The 25891-nt window shown below is 37.7% G+C and overlaps 1 protein-coding gene across 1 annotated transcript in view; it reads left to right on the top strand.

Moving 5' to 3' along the window:
- Positions 1–25891, top strand: part of gnai3 (guanine nucleotide binding protein (G protein), alpha inhibiting activity polypeptide 3) — a 134707-nt gene that overhangs the window by 103846 nt on the left and 4970 nt on the right. Inside the window, exons 6-7 of the mRNA XM_028797088.2 lie at positions 18454–18583; positions 25053–25206. Coding sequence (XP_028652921.1) covers positions 18454–18583; positions 25053–25206 — 284 coding nt within the window. The remainder of the gene's footprint in view (positions 1–18453; positions 18584–25052; positions 25207–25891) is intronic.

The raw sequence follows: 25891 nt of genomic DNA, 5'->3' as shown, positions 1-25891 counted from the left end.
ATTCCAAACTGACATGTGTATGACAATGTTTCAGTATCAGGATAGGCATCATATGCTAAGAGGTTTTAATGCAGCAATTTATTAAAATGTAGGAAATTAAAGGAAACCTCAACTCTCTCTCACCATTGTTTGGGTGTGGACAAATTGTAAATGCATATGATAGTCGTCTGGGCTACCAACTTTGCAGATCTGGTATTCCAGGTACAGTTTCTGGTAGCCAAGCTTTATTTGCAGTATGGAGCAAAGAGTTACCTGCAACTTTTTGCAGCCATGCTTATTTGTGAAGTTTTGTTGTACATGAGTGTACATAGTCTGACATTCTGTGCTGTTAAATTGTTAGTTATGCAACATTGAACAAACACTGTCACCTACTGACTAGGAGAGTATCAGTATGCCAATCAAATGGGTTAACACAAGTATAAATGCATTTTGGCTGCTGATAGCGCACATGTGCTTTACCTTGCTGTCCGTGTGCAGGCTTCATACAATAAGTATAAATAAGGCAGCTGTCTTTTTAAAACTGACACTCAAGTTAAGATCTTAAAGAACTGGGTCTTTTGCTTTTATCAGTTTGTTTTTAATTAGGAAAATATTGCATGGACCAAAAGTCTAAAGCATATGGTAGTCCTCCAGGCTTTGTGAAGCTGTAGTTTGGTTGTCTGGAATTAATACCTGGTTGTCCCTAAGTGTCTGGACTACTGTTTTGTCCACCCTGACCATGATGTCAAAAGAATTAGTTGGATTTGCTGCAGATGATCTTTGAAACAACTGCTGTCCAACAGTAAAATTAGTAAATCAGTATAAAACAGACTGTAGAAATATCTTCAGTACAGTGGTGTCAAGCTTCTCAAGAAAGTGCCTAATGAAGCATACATTTGTTCAGTGCTTCTGTGCTTTTGGACCCAAGACTCATGGCTTCTAACTGGGATCAGTGTAGGGGCTACATGAAAAAAGTGATCCCAGCAAAATGCAACTGCATTTTATGATAGTTTGGTGAGTTTGTTGACTGAACTATTAATAGCCTATTAGAATTTAGAGATTTTCAGTTAGGTAATGGAGTGTATATTCTGTTTCATTGTGATATAGCTAATGATATCAAATACTGAGAGATATGGTCTTTATGTCATGGTCTACTGCTTCTGTCACACAGACAGGCCAGTGTGGAGTGTGGGTTATGTATCAATCACAAAATTGAGGTTGAGAGTTAAAGAAATGAGTCTTTGTAGCACAGCACATTAATTTTAATCACGTTCACTCTGACGGAGGTGTAGTCAAGGTGAACATTACTAAGGAAATATGCCTAATGAACAATGCAGCATTACTTGGTCAGCCTCGACAAGGCAAGGATCAGGCATCATGCGTCTGAAAAAAGCAACAAAACAATGAATGAAATTGATGAAAGAAAAAAAGTGTTTAGAAATGGATGTAGATACCTTAATCAAATCAGCAGGTGAATTTGCTGAGAAGGCTAAATCGACAGGACAGCTCACGTACCTTATTAAATCTAATAGTCTAGGCAAAACCGCAAAAGGAGAAACCATGGTGAAGAAAACCAGGTAAGTAGGTACAGAACAAAAAGTAATCAGTTATTAATTCTGTTCATACTTCTTTTTTGTTCAGCTCTTCCTGACTCACCAGTACGAGAAAACTCACATTTGATATACCAATCAGTTTGACTTGATGTCTAATTTTGTAAGACATCAAACTTTTTGTGGTTACCACCTATTTTGGGGCCTCCAGGCCTGAAAAAAAAAAATCTTATTTTTAGGCCATTTTTGAACCATTTGTTGTTGGGGGAAATTACACCCTTGTGATAAAGAGTAAACGAATAGATGTCTCTAGCAGAAATGATCACAAGGACTTGAAGTTGTACATACCACACCAGCTGACCCCAGGGATTCACTCTCTAATAGGTTATGAGATGACCAAGTTACTCCTCTTTTCAAAACTTCTAAAAAATGAGGATTGGTAATACAGGCATGTGGTGGGTCGTTTTGTGCTATTTCCAGGTAGCTAATCAAGAATATTATAATTTTTGTGATATTTGATTCATTACCAATAGATATAGCCCTCTAAGTACCACTTCCAGAAGGTTAAAAATGAGAAATTTCAAACAATACAATTTATTTTTGTATAGCCCAAATTCACACAAGAAAGACAAAATGGGCTTTAACAGGCCCTGCCTTTTGACAGCCCCCCAGTCTTGACTCTCTAAGACACAGGTGTCGAACTCCAAGCCTGGAGGGCCGCAGTGGCTGCAGGTTTTCATTCTAACCATCTTCTTCATTATTGACTAGTGTTTGCTGCTAATTAACTTCTTTTGGTTTAGTTTTAATTAACTTGACTCAAGCCCCTTAGTTGTCTGTTTTTATAATTAGCAGCCAAACAATAACGAGAAATAAAACGAGCCGCCACAGGACCAGCTCACCTGTGCCCATCACACAATATCTGAAAATAAAGAAATGTGAAGGTCTCGGTAAGGTTGATCTCTCAGGTCACCAAAACATTTTGATGAACAGAAAATCAACAGTTTTGGAAATGTCTGCTGTGGCAGAATGAGAGCAGCAACAGGCCACGGAATTAAATAATGGGCTTAATTAACAGCAAGAATAAGCTTCTCATTAATGGATTGGTTGGAGTGAAATTGGTTGGTGTTTGAAATCCCAGTTTAGCTGCTCATCTGTTGACTTGTTTCACATCTCATTTCTGTTTGGCTGCCATTTCATGAAGAAACGAATCAATACAGAGGACTGAATCCTTAAAAACAGGGCTATTAAGATGAAGGGAAAAGGAGTTAATTAGCAGTGAAAATTGGTCACTAAAGAAGAAGATGGTTAGAATGAAAACCTGCAGCCACTGCGGCCTTCGAGGCCTGGAGTTTGACACCCCTTGAGTCTAATAAGACAAGGAAAAACTCCAAAAAAACAAACAAAAAAAAAAAAACTCTAGTAGGGGAAAAAAATGTAAGAAACTTTGGGAAAGGCAGTTCAAAGAGAGACCCCTTTCCAGGTAGGTTGGGCGTGCAGTGGGTGTCAAAGAGAAGGGGTTCAATATAATATAACAATGTGGAGTATAGTTTTAAGACAATTTCATGGTCAGTGATTATGAATATTGTTTTATTGTTGATCTTTTACTTGGAATTTAACCCTCTATGGGCCTTTATCAGAGGATGAAAAGTGATACATTTGTTACAGTTGAGAATATTTAGATTTTAAATATTTTAATTGAAGCATTCATTTTAATATTTCAAATATATTATGAAACTATTTTTGTTTATTATTTACTCCAACCTCATGAAGTAAATCATTAAATTTCTTATGAGCACCCTAAATTGGTTTATGCTAATTCAAACGTTTTTGAGATTTCATATTGTGCACACCACATATGTGTATAAGGGCACATTGGTTCTCAGTTTCTGTTTTTTTTTTTTTTAAATGAAGATGCTCTGCATAGATTTGCATAAAAAGTATATAACTGTGCTATTACTGTGGGTAAATAGCATTAGCTGCAATGTGAGATTTTGCCAGTGGTCAACAATTTAAAGTCACCCACATGTTTGAGTTCACATATGCTCTTATTAGGTTCATGTAACTTTGCTGTAAATATTTACAACAGCAGCGTAAATTAGTCCTTCATTCTTGTGCTGGTTGGCACGGGAAAAATCATAAATCCTGAAATTTGTTGAAGTTTTGTTTAACTAAGTCCCATAAACTCTCATTTTTACAGTGACATTTAAAATGATTCCTTGTACTTCATAAATTTTTCAAAACTCACATTAACATACCATTTCACTCTGTGTCTCTCCTTTCTTCAAATTTAGGTGTTAAATTTCACATTATTTAATGAAAAATTGATTCACTTTTACTCCAAGAGAAATGATTATCAAAATAGTTTGTAAAGAACTTTGTTCTCCCTCAGTTTGCTCTGTATAGGACTATAGTAGGAACAAGTAGTGTCAAATAAAACAGACCACCGTATATTGTATGTAGCCACTGGCTGCAGGTACTTTCAGTAACTGTGAAAAAACATTGCCACCTGTACATACATAAGCTCATACATCAGAGTCCTCTGGCAGTGTCAATGCAATAAGCACTACAACTATCTCCTTACTTTCTGGGGTTGGAGGATTTCTCCTTTTAGACCTTTACATATTGTTGAGCTCTTCACCATATAAATGAGCTCAAAATTCTTGTCTACGAATGTCATTTTGCCTATTTGTACTTAGAAAGTTAAGCTGTGGGTCATTACTGGAAAGGATGTCACCATAGATCAGTAAGGAGATGTACATTGAAAACTTTGAAAGAATATGAGAGAACATAACAAACACCAGTTCGCTTACCACAGTCTAATACAATGTTAGCAAATCTGCTTTCACTGCACTGTGATTCACTGTTCAATTTATGATTTTGCTATGCTCCCTCCCCTATCATAACCTATCGTCTGTGGGGGAGGAGCAAAAGCTTTAGATTTGTCAAAACTTTTGATCTCTGGTTTTTGGTGGATCTTGATGTTATTGGGTCCCCTGATACCAAAAACATTGATACATTGATGATGGATGTGTGTGTGTTTCTGTGTGTCACAGTTTCTAGAGCTAAAACGGCTGGATGGAAAAATACCAAACTCGAAACTTAAGCCCGTTATGAGATGATGATGTGGTGATTAGTTTTTGAGCCAAAACGTGAAAGGGAATGAGGCACTCTAGAAGAACCCTCAAATACAGTAATTCTGCATTTAATTATAAATTCTTATTGTCAGTTGCTATCGTAATTACCTATTTTATGATCAGATATATCTGCATAAGAACAGTAAATAATTACTGAAATATTATAGTTCAGGTAACTTAGTTCCTAGGGCACAAAGCCTACTGACACTCGTGTGAATATTTTTTTTTTTATCATTTTTTAATGAAAGCTTTCATATTATTATCTTTTGATAGTTGTTCTCTTCATATTCTAGCAGTAATTTAATAAAAGAAACTAGAAATTATTTTGCACAGTAAACTGTAATCAAATGCAAGGAATTTGAATTTCATGGAGAATTTAAATATTTTCCCTTTTATATTCCTTTGCTTACCTCCTGATCATTTCACACGCGCAAAAGTACATTGCAGAAAGGTGAAGTATGAATACTTCGATATTCTGATTTTTTTACATGAAGAAGTTTGCACTGGCAGGAATCTGAACATATGATCAAAGACAAATCACAGCGAACCGAGTCTCAGACACACATAGCCAAGAAATTGCAGGTTTATTTGGGGTGGTGCATCTTGTAGTCATGTCATTACATAGTTGAAGAGGGTTTCAATAAAAACATGGGACAGAGATGGAAACTTACTAACGCTTGTGAAAAATCTATAAACCCTTAGCAAGTTTGTTTCTTTCTTTCTTTCTTTCTTTCTTTCTTTCTTTCTTTCTTTCTTTCTTTCTTTCTTTCTTTCTTTCTTTCTTTCTTTCTTTCTTTCTTTCTTTCTTTCTTTCTTTCTTTCTTTCACACAGAGAATCATAGACACATGAAATAATTTATCAAGTAGTTTGATAGACAATACTACTTTATAGACCTTCTTAATGCTTAGTTATTTTAGAAGAATTTAATGAATGGGACTGACAAGCTTGCTGAGCTGAATTGCCTGTTTGTATCTTGTTGATTACTGCACCTTGAGTTTCTGCTTATGCAGAGTGTAGTTTAAATGACTTGTATTACATTGTTGTATATTATTTTTTGGGGATTAAATTACAGTCTTAACCTTTTGAATCCATCTCATTAGTCCTGCTGTCTTCTAACTTCAGAGTCCTTTGTTTAAGTCCTAGTCCTGTCTCTGTGGAGTTTTTACAGTCTCTGTGTTTGGTAAGTGGGAGGACAACAGGATTACATGGGATGGAAAAAGATGTGTGTGTTAGTGTTTTGGGTGATTTGCATATATAAGAAAATGCTGTCTCCTGCATATTCTGTATTGTGTACATGGCTTCTACCTTCACTTAGTGCTTCTGGAATAGGTGCCAGTCCATGTAACCCTGAATTGAATAAAGCTGTTTTCATGAGGGATGGATTTCCATCGCTCCCTATCTCCTTCCCCAGATTTGTCCAAAGTGTAAAGAGCATAAAATGTTCTAGTTGGACTGTGTTAGAAGTTATGTGTTTATTTGAACAGATACCTATATTTTAAACAATTTAAAAAATGTTAAAAAGCTTTTAGTCTGAAGTAATTGGTAAGTGGATTTTAGGAGGACCAGGCCCCTCATGGACCCCATCATCATCAGAGGTGACTGTGTGCAAACCTATAAATACCTGGGAATGCAGCTGGATGATAAATTGGACCGGACTGCCAATACTGATGCTCTGTGTAAGAAAGGACAGAGCTGACTATACTTCCTTAGAAGGCCGGCGTCCTTCAACATCTGCAATAAGATGCTGCAGATATTCAATCAGACGGTTGTGGCGAGCGCCCTCTTCTACGCGGTGGTGTGTTGGGGAAGCAGCATATAGAAGAAGGATGCCTCACGCCTGGACAAACTGTTGAAGAAGGCAGGCTCTATTGTAGGCACGGAGCTGATCAGATTTACATCTGTGGCAGAGCGACGGGCACTGTGCAGGCTCCTGTCAATAATGGAGAATCCACTGCATCCACTAAACAGTATCATCTCCAGACAGAGGAGCAACTTCAGCGACAGACTGCTGTCACTGTCCTGCTCCACTGACAGACTGATGAGATCGTTCCTCCCCCACACTATGCGACTCTTCATTTCCACCCGGGGGGGTAAACGTTAAAATTATTGTCTGTCTGTTATACCTGCATTGTTATCAGTCATTAATATTGTTCTTTATCAGTATGCTGCTGCTGGAGTATGTGAATTTCCCCTTGGGATTAATAAAGTATCTATCTGTCTATCTGTCTGTCTGTCTGTCTGTCTCTTCTAGGTGATAACACACACAGTGTAACTTTTTGTAAGTTATATTTAAAGCTTAATCTTTGCTGTGGAAAAAGGAGTTTCAAGTTTAATTTTTCACTGAGGGACATTGGTGTGGAATGGATATTCGAAATGCCAACAGCAAGCTTTCATCTTTATCTGTGATGATCACTTATGTTTTTACATATAAAGTCACTGATGTTTATTTTGGTCTTTTACGTGGATTTAAAGGAGAATAATAAACTTTGAAGTTCTTCAAACCTTTTAATTGAATTGCAGAATTTGAGTCCATACTGTAGAATATGAAAAAAATGCAACAGAATACTTGTTAAAAATATCTTACATATGATTTTCTTGCACTGCTGCTTCTGAGTTTTATTTTTCTGTTTGGAAATGACAGCACTTTAACTGTGTTGTCACCTAGGAGAATGATTTTATCTCCTTTTGTTATACAAGTACATGTGCACATACAGTACTTGCATCCACACCCTCCCTCCAGATTACACGTACTGTGTATTTGTGAAGTAACAGCAGAGTGAAGTAAGCCCACTAATTGTTCCCGTCCTCATTTTTTTTAAATTGAAAAGATTTCTTGACAACTCCTGTTTATCTACTAGTCAGGTAGATATTTCTTCATTAAGATAGAATTAACTTAACAACCATGAAATTTTGCACTGGGGCACAATGGTGTGGAATAACACTTGCTAAAACGTAATTTGTAGTTTCTACCTAGGGTGGCTTTTACACAGAAATTGTATGTTCTTAAAGAGTTTTTGTGGGTCTCTTTCTTTCTTCAGATTCCTACTTCTCATATTATCAGATCAAAATATGGTGGAGATACTTGAGAACTAATGAGAACCAGACCAGAATAAACAGATCTTGTGATGTCCGTATACTTTTCCACTTATTTTTTTTACAATGAGTTGCAGAATTTGAAACCAATACTGTATTATATTCAATTAGTACAGCAGAACGCTTGGTAAAATATCTTTCATATAATTCTCCTGAAGTTCATTTTTCCATTTAGAAGTGATATAATCTATATACAGTATGTTTTCCATAGTATGTGGTGTAATATAGTGTATATATACAGTTAGGTCCATAAATATTTGGACAGAGACAACTTTTTTCTAATTTTGGTTCTGTACATTACCACAATGAATTTTAAATGAAACAACTCAGATGCAGTTGAAGTGCAGACTTTCAGCTTTAATTCAGTGGGGTGAACAAAACGATTGCATAAAAATGTGAGGCAACTAAAGCATTTTTTTAACACAATCCCTTCATTTCAGGGGCTCAAAAGTAATTGGACAATTGACTCAAAGGCTATTTCATGGGCAGGTGTGGGCAAGTCTGTCGTTATGTCATTATCAATGAAGCAGATAAAAGGCCTGGAGTTGATTTGAGGTGTGGTGCTTGCATGTGGAAGATTTTGCTGTGAACAGACAACATGAGGTCAAAGGAGCTGTCCATGCAGGTGAAAGAAGCCATCCTTAAGCTGCGAAAACGGAAAAAACCCATCCGAGAAATTGCTACAATATTGCGAGTGGCAAAATCTACAGTTTGGTACATCCTGAGAAAGAAGGCAAGCACTGATGAACTCAGCAACACAAAAAGGCCTGGATGTCCACGGAAGACAACAGTGGTGGATGATCGCAGAATCATTTCCATGGTGAAGAGAAACCCCTTCACAACAGCCAACCAAGTAAACAACACTCTCCAGGGGGTAGGCATATCGATATCTAAGTCTACCATAAAGAGAAGACTGCATGAAAGTAAATACAGAGGGTGCACTGCAAGGTGCAAGCCACTCATAAGCCTCAAGAATAGCCAGGCTAGATTGGACTTTGCTAAAGAACATCTAAAAAAGCCGGCACAGTTCTGGAAAAACATTCTTTGGACAGATGAAACCAAGATCAACCTCTACCAGAATGATGGCAAGAAAAAAGTATGGAGAAGGCGTGGAACAGCTCATTATCCAAAGCATACCACATCATCTGTAAAACACGGTGGAGGCAGTGTGATGGCTTGGGCGTGTATGACTGCCAGTGGCACTGGGACACTAGTGCTTATTGATGATGTGACACAGGACAGAAGCAGCCGAATGAATTCTGAGGTTTTCAGAGACCTACTGTCTGCTCAAATCCAGCTAAATGCAGTCAAATTGATTGGGCGGCATTTCATGATACAGATGGACAATGACCCAAAACATACAGCCAAAGCAACCCAGGAGTTTATTAAAGCAAAGAAGTGGAAAATTCTTGAATGGCCAAGTCAGCCATCTGATCTTAACCCAATTGAGCATGCATTTCACTTGTTGAAGACTAAACTTCAGACAGAAAGGTCCACAAACAAACAGCAAATGAAAGCCGCTGCAGTAAAGGCCTGGCAGAGCATTAAAAAGGAGGAAACCCAGCATCTGGTGATGTCCATGAGTTCAAGACTTCAGGCTGTCATTGCCAGCAAAGGGTTTTCAACCAAGTATTAGAAATGAACATTTTATTTCCAGTTATTGAATTTGTCCAATTACTTTTGAGCCCCTGAAATGAAGGGATTGTGTTAAAAAAAATGCTTTAGTTGCCTCACATTTTTATGTAATCTGAGTTGTTTCATTTAAAATTCATTGTAATGTACAGAACCAAAATTAGAAAAAAGTTGTCTCTGTCCAAATATTTATGCACCTAACTGTATATGTGTGTGTGTATACATACGGTTCATAGTAGTTGGAGTTTTTTTGTTGTTTTTTGGTTTTGTTAAACTAAAATAAAAATTTAAATATGAGCTTTTTAAAATTCACTTAATAAGCTTTTAAGTATGTGTGACTTGTAAAATACCTTATCTTAGAGCATCCCAATTAAAGTAAAGGACAAAATGCTTTTGTTATTCTTGGTGTGATCGTTTATTGGTTTCCCTCAATGGGTAAATTTTGTTGTTTAGACTAGTCTTCAGTGGAAATTCATTATTTAATTTTTTCAGTTACAGAGATTCAGTCTAACTTGTTGTTGTAAATTGCAAGTCATTTCACAGGCAGTGATCCAGTTATTTGTTGCATATATAATCTTGATTTCATCTAAAAAGTTATCTAATAGCTAAAAGCTGCTTTCTGGAATGACTAATAACAGTAAATCTACACTCAAATGTGATTTGAATGCCATTTTGTCATATTTATGAATAAAAATGAAAATTCAGGAAGTCTCTTTTGATGGATTATATCATTTAGCATGATGTACATTGATGGAGTGTTTCTCATTCACAAAGGTTACCAAGTTTTACAGGGTGAAACAGGTTACCTTCCTACTAATGGAATACTGAAAATTAGAGATTTGCTGAAAATTAGCACATTCATCTTTCTCTGAAACTTGTAGAAAAGACCCTCTTGGTAGTCATTTGTGTGACATGACTCACTTAACTGACTTTCATTGTCATACTTTACTGGGGTGTTAAAAAAAGCTTTAATAAATAGTTTGTTCTATATGGGTCTTGTATGGCAGCACATTCTCCTAACTCCTACCCTAACTTAAAAAGGAGTTAACACAACAATCCAAGATTGTAGGTCTTACATGGCAGAATGCTTTGTCATACAAAAATGTCCAAGGTAGATTCATTCAACCCCCTGCCCTCATTCCGCTGGACTAGGTTCTGGCTTTCGTTAACTAGCAGTGGAGAAAACATTGTTACAAGAAAAGATTTATTTAGTTTACTTTTATGCTTTGTTTTCAGATATTGCATAATACTTTCAGTCCTAAATCCTATAGTGGAATGTTCATCTGTGTAATTATTTTCTTTTTTTCCTGTAACTTTATATATAAACTTTAAATGCATTTTCAGGTTTACATACTTGAATTGTGTCATGCAGATCTTTGCACTATGTTATCCATATTTAGTTTGCCTCATTTTTATTTTCTTTAGAAATCTGTGTGATGATAACAAGAATGGTGTTGAAAGCATGTTTTGGAAAGGTGTCGGTGCTTAACAGTCTTTTCTTTTTGGTGGCTTGTCCTAATATAAGAATAATTGTCCTTTAGTATGGCTCACTGTAGATTAATGCTGAAATTCAGATTTGGGAACAAAAGTAATTCTTTGTTAATTGGAATGTGTTTTACATGCATCATTTTGCTATCGTCATGATTAGAGAAAGCCCAGAGTAAGGAATGTACAGAATAAATAAGTGGATCCATACAACCTTTTAAAACTACAGTATGTAATTTTTAACCTGCAATTGAGTCACAGCAAAAGCAGTGGCACTTGGCTTAATCAGATTCAAATCCTACAGTTAAATGTCCTAGCTAGTTGTTTCCAGTTTCTTAATAATGTACTTGTTGTATTGCATGTACAAGTGAAAACCTAAAGCCAGCATTTCTGTAATTTTATTTTAAAAATTTAAGTAATTTAAACTTGAAACTAAACTGAATTATTTTTTTATGATAAATATCTGAATAAATGTAATTTTAAAATTGTCTGTGTCTTGTAATAGTATTTGTTAGATTGATAGTTTTTTCTTACATCATAAGATTTTGGTTATCTCCAGATCATTCCTGTCTCTGCCTTTGTAGGTAAAGTCACTGTGTTGTCCCTCATCCACATATTGTCTGAGAGAGAGAACTCTGCCCAACTATGTTTCATACCCAATGATATTTTTATTGCTGTTGAATTATTTATGTGTGATTTAATTGTCATTCTTTTTATTCCATACCTATGCTGTTGCCCATCTCATTTCTGAAATCACTTTTGTTACAAAGGTACATTAATGTATACATGTTTTTCCTTTAGTCTGTCTTTATTGTTATATCTGAATTATCACAGTGGTCATTATCACATTATAATTTACAAAGCAGACAGCATCTCAGCTTAACACAACTTTAAACAGTAAAGTAGATTAGTAGTAGTGTTTCTTCGTACCGGTCCAAAGCCCGGATAAATGGAGAGGGTTACGTCAGGAAGGGTAAAATTTTGCCAAATCAATATGCGAACAACAATACAAATTTCCATACCAGATCGGTCAAGCCCCGGGTTAACAATGACCGCCACCAGTACTGTTAGTCAACAGGATACTGGCGGAAATTGGGCTATTGTTGGTCGAAGAAGAAGAAGAGGGGGGAGACGTGTCCGGAGGCAGGAGGAGAGGAGGAAGGTAAAGAGAATGGAACCGAGGGTAGGAACTTTGAATGTTGGCAATATGACTGGTAAGGGGAGAGAGTTAGCCGATATAATAGAAAGAAGGAAGGTTGATATATTGTGCGTGCAAGAGACTAAATGGAAGGGGAGTATGGATCGGAGGTGGATTCAAATTGTTCTATCATGGTGTGGATAGGAGGAGAAATGGAGTAGGGGTTATTCTGAAGGAACAGTATGTCAAGAGTGTTCTGGAGGTGAAAAGTGTGTCAGACAGAGTAATGATTATGAAGCTGGAAATTGGAGCTGTGATGATGAATGTTGTTAGTGCATGTGCCCCGCAAGTTGGGTGTGCAATGGATGAGTAAGAAGATTTTTGGAGTGACTTGGATGAAGTGATGAACAGTGTACCCAAGGGACAGAAAGTGGTGATTGGAGCAGATTTAAGTGGACATGTTGGTGAAGGGAACAGAGGAGACGAGGAGGTGATGGGTAGGTATGGTGTCAAGGAAAGGAATGAAGAAGGTCAGAGGATAGTGGATTTTGCCATACAGATGGACATGGCTGTGGTGAATACGTATTTTAAGAAGAGGGAGGAACATAGGGTGACGTACAAGAGTGGAGGAAGATGCACACAGGTAGATTTACATCCTATGCAGAAGAGTCAATCTGAAGGAGATTGAAGACTGCAAAGTAGTGGCAGGGAAAGTGTAGTTAAGCAGCATAGGATGGTGGTCTGTAGGATGACATTGGAGATCAAGAAGAGGAAGAGAGTGAGGGCAGAGCCAAGGATCAAATGTAGGAAGTTGAAAAAGGAAGACTGCAAGATTGAGTTTAGGGAGAAGGTGAGACAGGCACTGGGTGGTATTGAAGAGTTAACCAAACAGCTAGGCAACTGCAGCAAATGTAGTAAGGGTGACAGCAAGAAGGGTGCTTGGTGTGACATCTGGACAGAGGAAGGAGGAAAAGGAAACCTGGTGGTGGATGGGGAAGTGCAGGAAAGTATACAGAGGAAGAGGATGGCAAAGAAGAAGTGGGATAGTCAGAGATGCAGAAAGTAGACAAGTACAAGGAGATAAGGTGCAAGGTGAAAAGAGAGGTGGAGAAGGCTGAAGAAAAAGCGTATAATGAGTTGTATGAGAGGTTGGACACTAAGGAGGGAGAAAAGGACCTGTACCGATTGGCTAGACAGAGGGACCGAGCTGGGAAAGATGTGCAGCAGGTTAGGGTGATAAAGGATAAAGATGGAAACATACTCACAAGCGAAGAGAGTGTGTTGAGCAGATGGAAGGAGTACTTTGAGAGGCTTATGAATGAAGAGAACGAGAGAGAGAGAAGAGGTTGGATGATGTGGAGATAATGAATCAGGAAGTGCAATGGATTAGCAAGGAGGAAGTAAGGACAGCAATGAAGAGGATGAAGTATGGAAAAGCCGTTGGTCCAGATGATATAATTGTGGAAGCATGGAGGTGTTTAGGAGAGATGGCAGTGGAGTTTTTAACCAGATTATTTAATGGAATCTTGGAAAGTGAGAGGATGCCCTAGGAGTGGAGAAGTGTACTGGTGCCGATATTTAAGAATAAGGGGGATGTGCAAGACTGTAGTAACTCCAGGGGGTTAAAATTGATGAGCCACAGCTTAAAGTTATGGGAAAGAGTAATGGAAGCTAGGTTAAGAAGTGAGGTGATGATTACTGAGCAGCAGTATGGTTTCATGCCAAGAAAGAGCACCACAGATGTGTTTTCTATGAGGGTGTTGATGGAGAAGTATAGAGAAGGCCAGAAAGAGCTGCATTGCATCTTTATGGACCTGGAGAAAGCATATGACAGGGTGCCTCGAGAGGAGTTGTGGTATTGTATGAGGAAGTCGGGAGTGGCAGAGAAGTACGTAAGAATTGTACAGGATGTGTACGAGGGAAGTGTGACTGTGGTGAGGTCTGCTGTAGGAGTGACTGATGCATTCAAGTTAGAGGTGGGATTACATCAGGGATCGGCTCTGAGCCATTTATTTGCAATGGTGATGGACAGGTTGACAGACGAGATTAGACAGGAGTCCCCATGGATGTTTGCTGATGACATTGTGATCTGTAGCAATAGTAGGGAGCAGGTTGAGGAGACCCTGGAGATGTGGAGATATGCTCTAGAGAGGACAGGAATGAAGGTCAGTAGGAACAAGACAGAATACATGTGTGTAAATGAGAGGGAGGTTAGTGGAATGGTGAGGATGCAAGGAGTAGAGTTGGCAAAGATGGCTGAGTTTAAATACTTGGGATCAACAGTACAGAGTAATGGGGATTGTGGAAGAGAAGTGAAAAAGAGAGTGCAGGCAGGGTGGAATGGGTGGAGAAATGTGTCAGGAGTGATTTGTGACAGACTGATATCAGAGGATCAGCTCAGGTTGGACAGTAGGGAGACAAAGTCAGAAAGGCGAGATTGCGTTTGTTTGGACATGTGCAGAGGAGAGATGCTGAGTATATTGGGAGAAGGATGCTAAGGATAGAACTGCCAGGCAAGTGAAAAAGAGGAATTCCTAAGAGAAGGTTTATGGATGTGGTGAGAGAGGACATGCAGGTGATATGTGTAACAGAACAAGATGCAGAGGACAGAAAGATATGGAAGAAGATGATCCGCTGTGGCAACCCCTAACGGGAGCAGCTGAAAGAAGAAGAAGAGATTATATCCTTTACCCTCTTTCTGTTCTTCCTTTTCTATTATAGAGGCATTGGGAGCCAGGGTCTACCACTATAGCAGGGGTGTCAAACTCCAGGCCTGGAGGGCCGCAGTGGCTGCGGATTTTCATCCTAACCTTTTTCCTAATCAGTGATCAGTTTTCACTGCTAAGTAACTTCTTTTCTCCATTTTAATAGCCTTGTTTTTAAGGATTCAGTCCTCTGAATTTCTTTCTTTCTTTCTTAATTAAAGCAAAAGAAGTTAATTAATAGCAAAAAGTGGTCACTAATTAAGAAGATGGTTAGAATGAAAACCTGTAGCCACTGTGGCCCTCCAGGACCGGAGTATGACACCCTTGCTCTATAGTATCAACACAAGGCAGAAACTAACTAAAGAAGGGTGTGCTACTCCATTGCAAGGAAAAACTAAAAAAAATATGCTCTGGGCCAGACTGAACTCACTTGTTAAACACACTTTTGGGTGCCATATGAGATTGGGGAACTTGGGTAAAAACTACATGAATCTGGTTTAATGCAGTCTCTGCCTAAACCGTCTGAGCCAGGATTTGAAACTTGGACCAATTCAGTACTAACCTCAACACCCCCAAACTAAAAAATATATTTTAGTAGAACTAGTAAATGTATTTGATTTGTTTTATGCTAAATGCAGTCCCAAATGTTGTGGAAGGTGCTTTACAGTGATGCCTCGCTATATCGCGCTTCGCCTTTCGCGGCTTCACTCTATCGCGGATTTTATATGTAAGCATATTTAAATATATATCGCGGATTTTTTGCTGGTTCGCGGATTTCTGAGGACAATGGGTCTTTTAATTTCTGGTACATGCTTCCTCAGTTGGTTTGCCCAGTTGATTTCATACAAGGGACGCTATTGGCAGATGGCTGAGAAGCTACCCAACTTACTTTTCTCTGTCTCTCTTGCGCTGACTTTCTCTGATCCTGACGTAGGGGGTGTGAGCAGGGGGGCTGTTCGCACACCTAGACGATACGGCCGCTCGTCTAAAAATGCTGAAAGATTATCTTCACGTTGCTACCTTCTGTGTGCAGCTGCTTCGTGAAGCGACATGCTGCACGTTGCTTCACATACTTAAAAGCTCAAAGGGCACCTATTGATTTTTCACTGTTTTGTTTTTCTCTGTCTCTCACTCTCACCCTGCTCCTGACGGAGGGGGTGTGAGCTGCCGCCTTCAACAGCTTTGTGTCGCGGTGCTTCGCATACTTAAAAGCCAAACAGCCCTATTGATTTGTTTGTTTTCCTCTCTGTTTCTAACAGCATGTGCTCCTGACGCGCACTCCTTTGAAGAGGAAGATATGTTTGCATTCTTTTAATTGTGAGACAGAACTGTCATCTCTGTCTTGTCATGGAGCACAGTTTAAACTTTTGAAAAAGAGACAAATGTTTGTTTGCAGTGTTTGAATAACGTTCCTGTCTCTCTACAACCTCCTGTGTTTCTGCGCAAATCTGTGACCCAAGCATGACAATATAAAAATAATCCTATAAACATATGGTTTCTACTTCGCGGATTTTCTTATTTCGCGGGTGGCTCTGGAACGCAACCCCCGCGATGGAGGAGGGATTACTGTATACTAGATAGAGATAGATAGATAGATACTTTATTAATCCCAGGGGGAAATTCACATACTCCAGCAGCAAAAAATATTAAATTAAAGAGTAATAAAAAATGCAGGTAAAAAACAGACAATAACTTGAATAATGTTCAACGTTTACCCCCTCTGGTGGAATTGAAGAGTCGCATAGTTTGGGGGAGGAATGATCTTCTCAGTCTGTCAGTGGAGCAGGACAGTGACAGCAGTCTGTCGCTGAAACTGCTCCTCTGTCTGGAGATGACACTGTTTAATGGATGTAGTGGATTCTCCATAATTGATAGGAGCCTGCTGAATGCCCGTTGCTCTGCTACGGATGTCAAACCGTCCAGCTCTATGCCAACAATAGAGCCTGCCTTCCTCACCAGTTTGTCCAGGCGTGAGGCATCCTTCTTCTTAATGCTGCCTCCCCAGCACACCACTGCGTAGAAGAGGGCACTCGCCACAACCATCTGATAGAACATCTGCAGCATCTTACTGCAGATGTTGAAGGATGCCAGTCTTCTAAGGAAGTACAGGCGGCTCTGTCCTTTCTTGCACAGAGAATCAGTATTGGCAGTCCAGTCCAATTTATCGTCCAGCTGCACTCCCAGGTATTTATAGGTCTGCACCCTCTGTACACAGTCACCTCTGATGATCACGGGGTCCATGAGGGGCCTGGGTCTCCTAAAATCCACCACCAGTTCCTTGGTTTTGCTGGTGTTCAGTTGTAGGTGGTTTAAGTCGCACCATTTAACAAAGTCCTTGATGAGGTTTCTATACTCCTCCTCCTGCCCACTCCTGATGCAGCCCACGATAGCAGTGTCGTCAGCAAACTTTTGCACGTGGCAGGACTCCGAGTTATATTGGAAGTCTGATGTATATAGGCTGAATAGGACCGGAGAAAGTACAGTCCCCTGCGGCGCTCCTGTGTTGCTGACCACAATGTCAGATCTGCAATTCCCGAGACGCACATACTGAGGTCTGTTTGTAAGATAGTCCACAATCCATGCCACCAGGTATGAATCTACTCCCATCTCTGTTAGCTTGTCCCTAAGGAGCAGAGGTTACTACCATTGGACCTCTGGAGCTGCTAGACCTCCTTCTCAAAAGTGTGTGTTCAAAATCTTCACCACATCGATTATGTTTCAAACCAATTAGCAAATGTTGGAGTTTTGCAGAATATCTGACAATCCTATGGTTGGTGGAACTAGTTACTCTTATGATATGAAATTCTTATGTGGACAATCAGATTTGTATTATCTGTACAAAATAGGGAAGAAGAAGAACAAACCAATCAGATCAGTCTTTTATTTTTACAATGCTATCTTTGTGAACACTGACAGATATACTGAAAGCATGGAAAATATCTTAATTTGCCAAACCAACTTAGTTGTTTGAACTGTGACTTTGATATTAAATCAGGTGTCCAAACAACCTGTTGTCAATTGTTCATTGTTAATAGAAGGGGATTACTGGAATATTATTGATCAGAATATTTTTATGTCAATATTTTTTATTTCAGTTATGTATAATTTAAAGAATGTTGTTATAGAATCATGTTTTGATGCATGGTGTGTTTCACATTTTTTATCACCTGTATTTCAGTTCAGTAGAAAGTTTGTTCATTATCAAGTGTTTTTATTTTTTTCTCCTTTTTAGGGGAGAATTTATTTTATGTGCTGTAAAATACTTGTACAGGTGATACTTCGGTCGGTCTTGCTATATATTCTGTACATATGTTGAAACCATTACCTAAGTTAAAGCAGAAACCAACCATGAAGGCTGCATAGTCCACTACATGGTACTTCTATCAATTCAATTTATTTTTTAGAGTGCTCTTCACTAGCTTTAGCTCAGAGTGCTTGCACAAGTTTGCAGATATAATTGCAGTAGCAAAAAGTGAAATTTTATCATTACCATTTAGATATAGCCACTAACACATTGTAATTGATTTTATTGTATTTTAAATTATAATGGCTAGTAATCTGTTTTTAGGTTGTAAATGTATATTTTTTAACTAGCTATACTGCGATTGAAAGTATATTTAATACTTCAGTTAATTTTTCTTTGTAATTTCAGTAAATTTATCAAAGTATTTTACTAATTTTATATATTAAACATGAAAATAAAAATTAGTTTATGTAAAGCATATTGTCTTTTCAGAATGTTTGATGTTGGAGGTCAAAGGTCCGAGAGAAAAAAATGGATTCATTGCTTTGAAGGTGTGACAGCCATAATATTCTGTGTTGCTCTCAGCGACTATGACCTTGTTTTGGCAGAGGATGAAGAAATGGTGAGTGGCTTTAAGGAGCCTGCATATACATGTTTCACTCCTTCACTGCTTTATTTATTTTGACAGTGCCATTAATGTGTATCTTTTACTTAATGTAACATTTTTTACTGAAAGATTGAATGTTTAGTTCAGTAACTAGTCTTTGGGCATTCTAATATTTGAAAATATTAAATATAGTATTTAAGTTCATACTATAAAATCATATTTGATAAAATATTGAATGATTTTAGCAGCAGATGAGAATGGATTTATCCTTAATGTATTTTTTAACTAATGTAAAGTATAGCTTCTTTTCTTGTCTTTAACTTTCTGAAACCTATCCAGTTTCAGAATTGCATTTATATATATTCCCATGTATCCCAGTACACAGGTAGTGTTGTAGTTGTCAGTTGACAAAGCAAAAATTAATGACTGTGGAATAGCATATGCTCAATGAGTGTTTTAAACTATCACAAGCTGGTGGTGTTGCATTTAACAAACATAAGACATCTGCTACACTGTGGCATTGGAAGGCGGTTTCTATGCTCTTTGTCAAAATAGTTGTTGGGTCTAGAAGCAGTTGTCTGGGTTGAACAGAACAATGTAGTATTTCACATTCTGATATCACTTGTGTTTAAAGATGCTATCAGTTAATTCCATTATATTTACCTTGGTGTTAAAAGATAAGTTTAGTATTCAAGTCAGTTATTTGTTTCATAATTATTGTGTACATTCATTTTAAATGGGAAATTGTGTTCTAAAGCAAAACATTTTTAGAAAATTCAAAAGAAAATACTGTGCCCGTGTTTGCAGTTTAAAATGGAGTCCAAATGACAGCAGTCAAAATATAGAACAAAAGTTTAAACACAAACGTGCAAAAATGTGCACTTTAAGGTGGCAAACGTTTCATTTTCGAAAAACAATTTCCATTTTGCCCAGTTGTCTGAAGCCTCTTCATAGCTTCAGGCTGCATATTCCTTTTGTCTCTCAAATTCTGTCTTTCTCTAGTTTATCTTTCTAATCTTAAATTTTCTGGAATTCCTCCTTGATTTACTCTTCTTCTTACAGATATGTGCTGTGATCTAATAGACATCAAATTAGTCGGTGTGATTGAAAGACGGCACCAATTCTGAATGAAGCAGGCAGGTGCCTTATACTGGGATGCAGGCAAACACAAAATGGCTATCTAGGATGAAGTACCAAAATTATAGTGAACACAACATTTTAAACCTCCCAGTGCTAAAGTCTTGTTGGAAGTGCATTTTAGCCTTTTGTAACACTGAGGGGCCATAATGCACTACAGAATAGGAAAAAAAGTCAAAATACCTTTCTGTTACTTATTTCTATTAAAAAAAAAAAGAAATAAAGCACTTGAAAACTTTGACTTTTAGTAAAGAAGGTATAATAAGTAATTTTTATCACAGTGATACTCAGCCATACTGGATAAAGTCTGTCGAATTTTCCAGTTTCAAAGTCATGAATTAATACCACTGAAAGATGCTTTTTGCTGTGTGACGTTGTTTTAACCAGTTAAAAATTAACATACAGTAGCTCTCAGTCTTTTGTAGCCAATTTATAGCCACACAATATATGTTCTGGAGGATCCACCTTGGCATAGCATATTGCCAGGAGCATTATGGTATTTGTTTTAGAGTAAATTCTCAGTTCAAAAAATGTAGCCTGTGGTACTTCAATTTAATCATTTCAGTAAGAAAACATCAGTTTGGTAGTTCTTTTAACCATGACTGATTGTTACAGTACATTAGAGAGAAACAGTATCGCACCCATTAAGGCTGGTTTATACTTCATGCTCAGAACATATACGTGCACACATCGTGGCTGCCATGCGTTCCCAGAGTTCATTTGACACGTCCTCTGAGCACGTCCTCAGAAATTAACACGACGCATACGCGATTTCCAGTACCAGCAAAAAGTCGTGGTGTGCAGTGTGATCAAGTTGAAATGTGACATCAGAGTCTCTGTTTACTATCTACATGTGACAGAAAGCTGCTTTGAGGATCCACCGGGATCGATGTGTGTGCTTCGATGTTTGATGAATGGTTTGATGTGGTGAAGCAAAATGTCAGCATACAAATGCATTCGTGGTGCGGTTTCATTCAAAGTCGCATATTCCCCAACGTAATAACATGATACGTTTTATAAGTCTCATATACCATCTTCTGTGCCGTCTTTTTTTCCCTGCACCTTCACATCAGCATCAGAATGTGTGGCAGCATATTTGAGCCACAGAGAAAAAAATTAAGAACACTGTGTAAAAGTCTATTTTGTGATTAAAGTGGAAATTTCAACTTTAATCTTGAAATGTTCACTTTAACCTTGCAGTTTACTTTATCATTAAAGTAGACCATTGTAAACGTCATTTTATAACTGACCCAGTTGTTAATCGATTAGTGTTTTTGGGGGTGGGCTTCTTCCTTAACTGACAGCAGCAATCGTCACACAGAACATATTACATTTATGATGTTCCAGCTTTCTGCACATTTACAATCCTTAGATTTATTCTTGATATCACTTTCATGATGAAATGCATTAAAGCATGTATGTTACATTTTAGAGAAGTTGTTAATTTAAATAATGAATATTGTTAATAATTACACATGTGGGGGGCGGCATGGTGGCAGAGCGTTAGCACTGCTTCCTCGCAGGGAGTCAAGTCCCTTGTGTTCCCTGCCTGGAGTTTGCATGTTTTCCTGGTGGGTTTCCACAGTGTCTTTTGGTTTCCTTCCAAAGACATGACGGTTTGGGGATTTGGTAACGCTAAAATGGTGCTAGTGTATGTGTATGCTTGTGGTCACCTTGTGATGACATGATGCCCCGTCCAGGGATTGTTTCTGTCTCGCGCTCGATGATTGCTGGAATGGGTGCATCCCTGGATTGACGGATTTATACATTAAAAAACCTTTTTAGAGATATTGTGGCAAGGTGTCCTCAGAGTTTAATGGATGTTTCAGGCAATTCACAACACAGTGAAGCCAAACGTTTTCTCACCAGGATATCTCATACTGCCACCTAGTGGAATCTTCCAGATTTATGTAAAGTATGTGTGTAATGCTTGCATAGCAGTAGCATCTGCTGGAGCATCGCATGAAGTATAATCCGGCCTTAAGTCAAGTGGCTTGATTTACAGTTTTTTTTTTTTCCCCTAGCTCATTTAGATTGTTTTTTTTTCCCACCTCACTTTTCAGTAGTCATGAGACTGTACTTTGCAACATATAATCTGTCAATGAGAAGTGTGGCTTTATATAATATGTTGTGTCACATTACCACATGACTGAAATTAAAACGTAAAGTCAAGCAAAAACATCTTTTGTCTAAAGCAGGGAATCTGAAAATCTGTTTAAAAAACTGGAACTAAAGCATAACAAGACAAACGGAATGCACTTTGGCAGAATCATTGCTATCCATCTGTATAATGTGAATTTGAAAGTTTTCACCGTGCAACATAGATATTAGTCCATGAAACTGGGCTGGGACTTCAGATTAAAAGTTTCATACCCACACACAATTCCTCAGACAAGCACAGAGAATTGCAGCATTGTTTCTTGAATTCGCCATTGCCTCCACAATCTTGTTTTTAAAATGTGCTCTATTGGAACCAGCAATGCACAAACCTACCATTGTTTTTTAATAGATGTAATGATATATTCAAAACACTACTGGCAGCAGCAAGCTGTACTTACTGCTGTTCTCGAAAACCATGGCCAATACATTGGTGTATCTTGATTGATCAGAGCAATAATCCTCTAATATAGTGAGACGAGAAAACAGCCAAATTCCCAAATACTTGCTTCTCTGCTTAAACAATGTCTTGTCTTGGTACATCTGTAGCCAGTGAATGATGGGATACTGCTACAGCAGAGAGGTCTCAGCTTCATGCAGTGTGTTGACAGTATTATTTTTCTTAAAAGGAAAAATAATATAAATTCTTAATAGATCCAGGCAAGAACCATAGCTATGTAAGGAATACAAGCAGGAAATAAAAGCACATCCATTGTTGGAATAATGTTTATTTAAAAAAAAATTTTTTTTTAAATTTTGATGGTTTCACAGTAAAGTACAGTAACTTTGTAGTATAGTTTTCTGGTGTCATTAGTGCCACGTGTACAGTGTACAGAGGAAATTCTTATTTCATGTGCTAATTAACATGACTCCATGCAATGATGCATAGCTGTTTGTATAGAGAAGCAAGAGTGTTAATCCGTTCAACACACATAACAGTTTTGGTTAAATATGTTTTGTTTTTAATTATTTTTAAACTCTTTAGCCACCTGTTCTTTGTTTCTTTCAGTTTCTCTCTTTCTCAAAGTAAAGGTTTATAGATTTTAAAACAGAATTATTCATTTGCAGGTTTTTTTAGGTAGTATTCACCATTAACACTAGAATCCCTGAAGCCTACGAAAAAAGTCGTAATGCCAGGCCACCTTAAATTCCTTCACACCTCTTCATCAGCGTCTTTATTTTGCAAATGTGTCAGTCAGCATAATCAGCAAGCAACTTGCTATCCCATCCCCCCCACTGATGTAGCTGAAGTAAGACTCTTCTCAAAGCTTAAGTTTGTTTATCTGGGTGTAAAGTGCCTGGAATTGTATAGGGTAAATAATATATCGTTATTTGGAATACATGCATCTCATGTGTGTTCCATGCACATTATAATAATGACAAAATGCTGATGTGAAGTGTATAATGTGTGAAGACTGAAGTCCAGACATCAAATAAACGCTTTCACAAAAGATATAACAAAACAAGTGCACCTTTATTCAAGAATATAACCAAAGAAAAAGAAATTATTCCGAGTTGTGTTGCAGTGCAGCATCCTATTAGCCAGTGAAAGCAATGTGAAGAAGTTGTCTGTTGTTACGGTTCTGGTTCATTGTCCAGAAATGGCTTTAGGACCACAGTCTCAGTCTTTCTTCCATGGGACGACTGGGATCTTTTTGTAAATAAGGAGTAGCATTACACATGCACGTGTAAGTCTGCCATTTTTCACACGTTCTGCATGGGTGTCTTTGTTTTCAAAGCGCAAATACCACATGATAGTCTGATAGCAGTCATCGTATCTTTGATTGCCGGTACAACAAATACTGTAGTTCTGACCAGGCATCAACCACAGCACCAACTGTGGTCATCACTGCTCTTCTAAAAAGAATGGAGATAAACGGCATCAACTCGGAGGGAGAGGCAAGTTCGTTTTACCACGTGAATGTGACTGTGAGAATAAAACCGAATTATATTAAAAAAAAAAAAAAAAAAAATGCTAACCTTTACAAGTAGTAAAAATTTACAATGGGTGTTACAGACTCAGATCAAATGTATGTTTTTACTAAATAATAGCAGCTCACTACTCAAAATGAAAATGTGGGGAAGACCCAGGAACAAACCCTCAACCTCTTGATTTAGAAGCAGCCATTCTTACCTCTAACCCACCCATGCAATGGGCTTTGGTTTTTATATATTGACAGCAACATGTAAATTGAATCATTTCTTTTTCTTTGGTTATATTCTTGAATAAAGTCACACTTGTTTTGTTATAAAGTATCTATCTATCTATCTATCTATACCTTTTGTAAAAGTATTTTTTTGATATTTGAACTTCAGTCTTTACATATTATACATAAATTTCACGTCAACATTTTATCAGTTATTACTATAACATGAAAAAGTTTCTGTTTTGAGTTATGTGTTCAACATTTCTATCCTCGCATATCCTGTAATCCTACACTTGCCCAGATCGTTGTAGACACAGAACACAAATGAAATATATGTATTCCAAATAACAATGTATTATTTACTCTGTTACTCAATACAATTCCAGGCACCTTACACCCAGATAAACAGACTTGAGCGCTGAGAATTTTGCATCAGTGGGGGGATGAGATAGCTGGCTACTTGCTGCTTGTGCTTATTGACGCATTTGCAAAACAAAGACACTGATGAAGAGGTGTGAAGGAATTTAAGGTGGCCTGGCATTACAACTTTTTTTGTAGGCTTCAGGGATTCTAGTGTTAAGGGAGTTATATAAAATAGAAATAGATTTTATACTCCACTCTCACTCTCGGTTTACTGTGTACCAATGGAATACGTCTGGTAATGTTACATACCATCTACTGTCCTTATATTTTACATTTGCTGTTGGTTTTTGAAAGTGTAATGTTTAATTAAGAGGCAGACCAAACTAAAGAGCATGTTTAAGGTTTCTGTTCATATATATTTTTTTAGTTTCTTTTTCCTGTTATGGTGTCTACACATGTCAATATGCTGAAATGCTTTTTGATGCATTATTTTCCTTGTACTGTACATTAAAGAAGTGCATTCTATAAAACTGAATCTTTATCTCCCTTTCTCTCTTTTATGATTAAAAGATAATTTCCAAGTAAGAATATGAGATTAAAATAGCTGTTCTCACCATTTTTATATTCTGCTGAGTTGTACTTTTTATAAAACTGAATCTATGTCTATCTTTCTCTCTCAGAATCGTATGCATGAGAGCATGAAGCTGTTTGATAGCATTTGCAACAATAAGTGGTTCACAGAAACCTCAATTATTCTGTTCCTTAATAAGAAGGACTTGTTTGAAGAAAAGATTCGCCAAAGTCCATTGACCATATGCTATCCAGAATACACAGGTGGGGGCAAACACTTTTGTTTTTCTGCTTATTTGGTTTTTCTACTGTCAGAATGTTGAAACAATATATAAATGTTAACAAAAGAAACAACTGTGCTGTGGACAAAATGAGAAATCAAGCAAAATAACACATTTTATTGGCTGTGGACAAAATAAATAGTTTAGTTTTCCACTTGTTTTAGAATAGTTTAGGTGGTATAACCATGGTAGCTACCACTGGTGATGAGCAAAACAGCCAAGTTTCAATTTGCATAAAAACTTAGATTTCAAGTAAATCCCAAAATAATATTGGGGGGTGGGGGGGGGGGTGGTTTGGGTTTAGAAAATTGGTAATATTGTTCCCCAAAGCCTTATTCACACTTTTATGTTTACCTGTCCCATAACCCCAGCTGCATAAAGCAAGTAATCACCTGCACTCCGGTAAAATCAATTTTTTTTTTTTTTGCCTCTCATTTACATCACGATCGATGGAGGTGCACTTTTTGGGATTTTGTTTTGCTCTTTATAAGTATACTACAAAGCTGCAGAAAAATGCACCATCGTGCAAATTGCTGTTTTCTCCACAGGAAAACTCGCTACACGGAAACCTGCTTGATCCCCATCCCCCACCGTTAGCTTGCAAACAGCCCTTTCAAGCTTCTTGATTCTTGCAGATAACGACTCCATGTACTGTGGAGTTTTGATTT

Source organism: Erpetoichthys calabaricus, chromosome 3, assembly GCF_900747795.2.
Source record: "Erpetoichthys calabaricus chromosome 3, fErpCal1.3, whole genome shotgun sequence".
NCBI lineage: Eukaryota > Metazoa > Chordata > Cladistia > Polypteriformes > Polypteridae > Erpetoichthys > Erpetoichthys calabaricus.
Note: the sequence above shows the minus strand (reverse complement) of the source record. Positions and strands in the feature narration are given on the sequence as shown.